General features: G+C 38.9%; 1 protein-coding gene across 1 annotated transcript; it reads left to right on the top strand.

The window, feature by feature from the left end:
• Positions 1 to 643: 643 nt before the first annotated feature.
• LOC101738890 (uncharacterized) lies at positions 644 to 8,407 on the top strand. Its single transcript, XM_062677005.1, has 4 exons — positions 644 to 670; positions 5,053 to 5,392; positions 5,648 to 8,266; positions 8,331 to 8,407. Exons 1-4 carry the CDS (start codon positions 644 to 646, stop codon positions 8,405 to 8,407), a joined length of 3,063 nt encoding a protein of 1,020 aa, XP_062532989.1.
• The last annotated feature ends 162 nt before the right edge of the window (positions 8,408 to 8,569 follow it).

Below are 8,569 nucleotides of genomic sequence, written 5' to 3'. Positions count from 1 at the left end.
AAGAAGGGCATCAATTTCCTCTTGATTTAAATGAGATGTTCTTAAAGAATCTAGTACCTTTTTTGTACGTCTAGTTACATTCTCGACGTTCAGGAGAGTCTGAATTGGGTAGGTGTCTATTTCATCTAGTTTTAATTTAAGGGTACGTCTGATTTTAGTAGGTTTGTTAGAAATATTAACGACTGGAATGTTTACTCTTTTGTTTTCTTTTACCTTTACAAGGCAGTTTGCCGTAAGGAGTGTTTTGGAAAGGTGCTGATCTATTATAACACCTTCTTTTAATTCTGGATTTACGACAGAACATTCAATCACTGTTTCCGTACGTGGGGGAATGATATAATATTGATCGAAGAAGTGTATTTTGATTTCATTACGATTTTTTTTTAGGACATCGCGACTATAGTCAATATTGCAACTGTTAGCTGTTAGGAAATCGTTTCCTATGATACCATCATAGGGTAGGTTTATATTTTTTATTAACTGAAATTTATGGTTTATTAATTTGTTGTCATTGATTTTAAATTTTAGATTAAAGTAACCTAATGTAGGGGTGGCTTCTTCGCCGGGATCGATGCCTTTTATATTTATTGGTTCGGGAGTTATAGGTGGTTGTTTGAGAACACATGATTGTTTTAGTAGACAAATGGCAGATCCTGAGTCCACTAAGAGTGTGAGTGGAATGTCGGACACTGGTGATTCCACCAGCACATGAGGTAATAACTTCTTTGAGGTATCGATGTTAATTTCGTAAATTTCCTTACAGTTGGAGAGTGCCGGCGTTGGCACAGTAGTTGATGGCCTAAGGTTTCCTTTCTCAGATGTTGGTTTCAGAGTGCTAGATTTGTCTGAATTGAGTCCGTCAGTTTGGGGCTGGTTACCCTGTCGGTTAGACTTGGATATAAGATTAAGTCTGTCAGTTTGGGGCTGGTTACCCTGTCGGTTAGACTTGGATATAAGGTTAAGTCTGTCAGTTTGGGGCTGGTTACCCTGTCGGTTAGACTTGGATATAAGATTAAGTCTGTCAGTTTGGGGCTGGTTACCCTGTCGGTTAGACTTGGATATAAGGTTAAGTCTGTCAGTTTGGGGCTGGTTACCCTGTCGGTTAGACTTGGATATAAGGTTAAGTCTGTCAGTTTGGGGCTGGTTACCCTGTCGGTTAGACTTGGATATAAGGTTAAGTCTGTCAGTTTGGGGCTGGTTACCCTGTCGGTTAGACTTGGATATGAGGTTAAGTCTGTCAGTTTGGGGCTGATTAAATGTGCTGCTTTTCGTATATTGACCCGGACAGCACCTACGCGAGCCAGGATCTAGTTTAAAGTATCGACTGTGTCTATTCCTTCATCGTTAACATCGTGGATTACGTCATGGGTATTCGTGAGATGTTCTGTGAAATTAATACGATTAGTAGGGACATTGTTTAGTCGAGGTTGGAAAGTGCGCGGATTTTGGTTTATTTGAAATCTTTTGTTGTTGAATTCACGCTTCTGACAGTTTTCAAGAGTATGGCCGTTGGCCTTGCAGTATCTGCAGAAATACGAACTGTTACTGCTTGGGTTGGTGTTATTGGTTGACTGGCGATTTATGTTGTGGTTAAACGTTGTCGGTCTAAACTGATGGTAATCTCTAGGTTGGTTTGGTCGGTAATTGGGACGTGAATACGTGTTTTTATTAGAGGGCCCCGGAATAAAGTTATGCTTCCTTTGCGAGGCCTCTAAAATTTTCTCTTCGGAAAGGGCAAAGTTGATAGCTTCGTTTAGGTCACTTGGGTCACGACATCTAACGATTGTGGAAATTTGGGGCTTTAAGCCCATGACAAAATGATGTAAGGCTAAATCCTGCATAGCAGCGACGCTACCAACGAGTTCGCTTTTCTTTTTTAGTGAAATGTTAATTTCAGTTAATAGTTTGGATAGGCAAGATTCAATTCGTAATGCGAACTGATTGACCGAGTCGTTGTTTTGATAACAACTCTGTAGATCGGAGAGCAAAGCAGAATAGTGCTTCTTTTCACCAAACTGAGTGGTCAAAAACTCGGAAAGCTGCTCCCACGTTTCGAATTCTTTAATTGAGCAAGCACTTTCCGCTTTGCCCTCTAATTGGCTTAGTATATATTTTAATAAGGCGGGTCTTCTTGCGTCGGTTGCTAGGTCATAGGCACTCTGACAGTTGTTGATGAACGGCACTAGCCTTTCTCGTCATCCATCGAAAGGTTTAATAAATTTGAATAGAATGTTTAAATCCATGTTATCAGCGTCCGGTTTAAGGCGTCTGGATTCCTCTTTGGTAGTCATAACAAAATACTCGGCTCGGTTATTGTTTCAATGGAATGCGGCCGATAACGCGAGACTTGAGCGAGCGGCTGATTGCTGATTGTGATTTTTGGCGTTGATAGTGTTCAGATTCACTTCGCGAAAATATTTTGAGACACTTACAGATATATAATCCGAACAAAAACAGTTTCACTGTAAAAAATTGCGCCAAGTCCACGTTTATAAAACTCATCTCAATAACATTTGCACTTTACAAAAAAAAGAAGACTTCAATAGCTTTCATTCTCTACAAAAATATGTGAAATACAAAAAAATACCAAGAAACCGTCATAAAGATGAAAAAATTAAAAAAAAATTGTTGAAAATTTAAAAATAAAAAAATTAAAATTTTATCGTACTTGGCGCGCGTCATTGAGTACCCCAAAATTTTTCGGAAGAATTTCAACCCGAGAAAAAAACCGTTTTGCTTTAATATACAGTGAAAGTTGAAAAAGTTACCCAGGTTGTCTTTTTCGCTCTTGTTAGCGTTTTATGAGAAATTGAGACAGAACTACGGTAATTTTCAACAGCTCTCACTATATACCTATGGGCTATTATATGCCAAATCGACCACTTTTGCGTTCGACCCCTTTAGATTCAGCTGAAACTTTATTATTCTTTTCTACCCTTTGAAAAACATCTTTGAGAATTTTTTCAAATGTTTTGAAGCCAACGTATACATACGTATCGACTCGTAAGTAGTTTGTATTTGTATAAGCGAACACGAGAGGGTGTTTAGTTCAAATCATAAAAGATGAGTGGGAAATGAAAAAAATTCAAATAACATACGTATGAGATGTCGATTTTACTTAACTTTTGTAAAACTTATTATGAAATAATAATTCATTAATTACATTTATGCATTTCATAGGTTGACCTACTTATAAATTTCTAAACATTGAAAGGATGTTCATTTATCCTGAAAAATTTGGGGTACTCAATGACGCGCGCCAAGTACGATAAAATTTTTATTTTTTTATTTTTAAATTTTCAACAATTTTTTTTTAATTTTTTCATCTTTATGACGGTTTCTTGGTATTTTTTTGTATTTCACATATTTTTGTAGAGAATGAAAGCTATTGAAGTCTTCTTTTTTTTGTAAAGTGCAAATGTTATTGAGATGAGTTTTATAAACGTGGACTTGGCGCAATTTTTTACAGTGAAACTGTTTTTGTTCGGATTATATATCTGTAAGTGTCTCAAAATATTTTCGCGAAGTGAATCTGAACACTATCAACGCCAAAAATCACAATCAGCAATCAGCCGCTCGCTCAAGTCTCGCGTTATCGGCCGCATTCCATTGAAACAATAACCGAGCCGAGTATTTTGTTATGACTACCAAAGAGGAATCCAGACGCCTTAAACCGGACGCTGATAACATGGATTTAAACATTCTATTCAAATTTATTAAACCTTTCGATGGATGACGAGAAAGGCTAGTGCCGTTCATCAACAACTGTCAGAGTGCCTATGACCTAGCAACCGACGCAAGAAGACCCGCCTTATTAAAATATATACTAAGCCAATTAGAGGGCAAAGCGGAAAATGCTTGCTCAATTAAAGAATTCGAAACGTGGGAGCAGCTTTCCGAGTTTTTGACCACTCAGTTTGGTGAAAAGAAGCACTATTCTGCTTTGCTCTCCGATCTACAGAGTTGTTATCAAAACAACGACTCGGTCAATCAGTTCGCATTACGAATTGAATCTTGCCTATCCAAACTATTAACTGAAATTAACATTTCACTAAAAAAGAAAAGCGAACTCGTTGGTAGCGTCGCTGCTATGCAGGATTTAGCCTTACATCATTTTGTCATGGGCTTAAAGCCCCAAATTTCCACAATCGTTAGATGTCGTGACCCAAGTGACCTAAACGAAGCTATCAACTTTGCCCTTTCCGAAGAGAAAATTTTAGAGGCCTCGCAAAGGAAGCATAACTTTATTCCGGGGCCCTCTAATAAAAACACGTATTCACGTCCCAATTACCGACCAAACCAACCTAGAGATTACCATCAGTTTAGACCGACAACGTTTAACCACAACATAAATCGCCAGTCAACCAATAACACCAACCCAAGCAGTAACAGTTCGTATTTCTGCAGATACTGCAAGGCCAACGGCCATACTCTTGAAAACTGTCAGAAGCGTGAATTCAACAACAAAAGATTTCAAATAAACCAAAATCCGCGCACTTTCCAACCTCGACTAAACAATGTCCCTACTAATCGTATTAATTTCACAGAACATCTCACGAATACCCATGACGTAATCCACGATGTTAACGATGAAGGAATAGACACAGTCGATACTTTAAACTAGATCCTGGCTCGCGTAGGTGCTGTCCGGGTCAATATACGAAAAGCAGCACATTTAATCAGCCCCAAACTGACAGACTTAACCTCATATCCAAGTCTAACCGACAGGGTAACCAGCCCCAAACTGACAGACTTAACCTTATATCCAAGTCTAACCGACAGGGTAACCAGCCCCAAACTGACAGACTTAACCTTATATCCAAGTCTAACCGACAGGGTAACCAGCCCCAAACTGACAGACTTAACCTTATATCCAAGTCTAACCGACAGGGTAACCAGCCCCAAACTGACAGACTTAATCTTATATCCAAGTCTAACCGACAGGGTAACCAGCCCCAAACTGACAGACTTAACCTTATATCCAAGTCTAACCGACAGGGTAACCAGCCCCAAACTGACAGACTTAATCTTATATCCAAGTCTAACCGACAGGGTAACCAGCCCCAAACTGACGGACTCAATTCAGACAAATCTAGCACTCTGAAACCAACATCTGAGAAAGGAAACCTTAGGCCATCAACTACTGTGCCAACGCCGGCACTCTCCAACTGTAAGGAAATTTACGAAATTAACATCGATACCTCAAAGAAGTTATTACCTCATGTGCTGGTGGAATCACCAGTGTCCGACATTCCACTCACACTCTTAGTGGACTCAGGATCTGCCATTTGTCTACTAAAACAATCATGTGTTCTCAAACAACCACCTATAACTCCCGAACCAATAAATATAAAAGGCATCGATCCCGGCGAAGAAGCCACCCCTACATTAGGTTACTTTAATCTAAAATTTAAAATCAATGACAACAAATTAATAAACCATAAATTTCAGTTAATAAAAAATATAAACCTACCCTATGATGGTATCATAGGAAACGATTTCCTAACAGCTAACAGTTGCAATATTGACTATAGTCGCGATGTCCTAAAAAAAAATCGTAATGAAATCAAAATACACTTCTTCGATCAATATTATATCATTCCCCCACGTACGGAAACAGTGATTGAATGTTCTGTCGTAAATCCAGAATTAAAAGAAGGTGTTATAATAGATCAGCACCTTTCCAAAACACTCCTTACGGCAAACTGCCTTGTAAAGGTAAAAGAAAACAAAAGAGTAAACATTCCAGTCGTTAATATTTCTAACAAACCTACTAAAATCAGACGTACCCTTAAATTAAAACTAGATGAAATAGACACCTACCCAATTCAGACTCTCCTGAACGTCGAGAATGTAACTAGACGTACAAAAAAGGTACTAGATTCTTTAAGAACATCTCATTTAAATCAAGAGGAAATTGATGCCCTTCTTAATCTATGTTCAGATTACTCTGATATATTTCATCTTCCTGACGAGCCATTATCCTTTTCTCCAAGCATCCAACACGAAATTAAAACCACTAATGACATTCCAATCCACACTAAATCATATCGGTTCCCGGAATGCCATAAACAAGAAGTAGAAACCCAAATCAATAAAATGTTGGACCAAGATATTATCACTCCATCTTCCTCTCCTTGGTCCTCCCCCATCTGGGTGGTTCCTAAAAAAGCTGATGCTTCCGGCCAAAAGAAATGGCGGATAGTAATCGACTATCGGAAACTCAACGACATAACTGTCGGTGAAGTGTACCCTATCCCTCAAATGACTGAGATACTCGACCAATTAGGAAAGAGTCAATACTTCAGCACCCTCGACCTTTCATCTGGATTCCATCAACTTCTAATAAAACCGGAAGATGCACCCAAAACAGCCTTCTCTGTCCCGCAGGGACATTTCCAGTTCAACCGGATGCCCTTCGGCTTAAAAAATGCCCCGTCCACATTCCAAAGACTGATGAATACATGCCTCACAGGCCTCCAAGGGTCTCGTTGCTTCTCGTATCTCGATGATATTGTCCTATATGCGTTTGACCTTAAAACGGCCATCCAGAATCTCAGAGTCGTATTCGAAAGACTAAGAAGATTTAATTTAAAACTGCAGCCCGAAAAATGTGAGTTCCTTCGGAAAGAGGTAACTTACTTAGGCCATATAATCACAAGAGACGGCGTTAAGCCTAATCCTGACAAAGTCAAGGCCGTAACCCAATATCCTGTCCCAAAATCACAGAAAGATATCAAATCTTTCTTAGGCCTTGTATCATATTACAGGCGCTTCATTCCCGACTTCTCTAAGCTTGCTAAGTCTCTTACTTCGCTTTTAAAAAAGGACACCCCATTCAATTGGACTAATGAACAGCAACTTAATTTCGAAAATCTAAAAAATAAACTAGTAGAAGCACCCATCCTTATCTATCCTGACTTCAATTCGCCTTTCCTGTTGACCTGTGACGCCTCTAACTATGCGATATCGGCCATCCTATCACAAGGACCTATAGGGCGAGACCGCCCAGTCTCATACGCATCACGCACCTTAAATAAAGCCGAATGTAATTACAGCGTGACTGAAAAAGAATGTCTAGCAATAGTGTTCGGCACCAAAACATTCCGACCTTACCTTTATGGTCGTCGCTTTACGATCATAACAGACCACAAACCTTTACAGTGGCTATTCAATTGTAAAGATCCTGGATCTCGTCTTATTCGTTGGAGACTAAAACTTGAAGAATATGACTATGACATCAAATACAAAAAAGGGAAAACTAATTGTAACGCCGACGCCTTATCACGTTTCCCTGTAAACCCAGTAGAAAGTCTATCGCCCAAACCCACTGAAGAATCAAACCTACCAGTCGACCCTGATGCAACAAAGGACAATCACTTGAAACCATCTGAAGACCAAAACGTTACTAATCCAAATTCTACCCAAGTCGAACCTACACCAGAAAGCGAACTCATCGACCTCGGTCCTCTTAGCGACATAAGTCCTTACGATGACTGTCCATTAGATTTCAGCCCACTCGGTACCCCTCTAGAACCCAACGATAATAACGAGGTCATTGATCCTCTAGCTATCCTAGATTCATCAAATGATGACTATCCTAAATTTTTAAAAGCTATGTCCAATAAATCCAATACCCTTACCTTCAACACGAACATAAAAGAACATAACCAAAGTATAATGAAAAGCTCTTGTAAAATCATAATAATACCCACATCTATTGACCTTGACGAATCAAACCCATATATCGAAGAAATTTTAAGTAATAACGAAAATTCAGACAACATCATTAACGACGAAAAGGAGCTTTATACATTCAAAAAATTCTCAAGCTCCGGGAAAACCTTCTACCTTCTCTTCACAAAAGTTCACCACTTCGATGAGTCCTCATATAAGGACATATTCAACACATTAAAGAAAGCTAGAGACGAAATTATGCTCACCGAAACGACAACAGAAATAGCTATAACAGATTTCAAAAATGTTTTCGAAAAATTATCTTTTACCAAAATATACAATATGATAAATTATCTTTTCCATGACACTAATATCGCAGTCAACATTTATCACGATTCCATAATTTACCCCACACTGAGCGAAATACCTAAAATCCTGAAAGAGAATCACAACATACCTATCGCTGGACATCTAGGTTCATCTCGCATGTATAATAGAATTAAGGAGAAGTATTTCTGGAAAGGAATCAGATCCGATATAGACAATTACGTCAAACACTGCTCTCTATGCCAATCCAACAAAGCCCTACGTAAAATAAACCGAGCGCCAATGCAAATAACCACTTCCTCAACAAAACCCTTTGATCGAATTAGCATTGATATCGTTGGCCCTCTACCAGAAGCCGGTACTATCCAATTGCGGTTTATACTCACGATTCAAGATGACTTAACGAAATATTCTTGTGCCTACCCTATATCCAATGCTACGGCAGAAGATACTTGTGAATGTTTAGTCCACTTTATTTCAATATTCGGAATCCCTAAAATGATCGTAACCGACCAAGGCACAAATTTCACAGCTGACCTCTTTAAAAAGACCTGTGAATTCCTTA

The sequence above is a fragment of the Bombyx mori genome, chromosome W (genome assembly GCF_030269925.1).
Source record: "Bombyx mori chromosome W, ASM3026992v2".
Taxonomy (NCBI): domain Eukaryota; kingdom Metazoa; phylum Arthropoda; class Insecta; order Lepidoptera; family Bombycidae; genus Bombyx; species Bombyx mori.
Note: the sequence above shows the minus strand (reverse complement) of the source record. Positions and strands in the feature narration are given on the sequence as shown.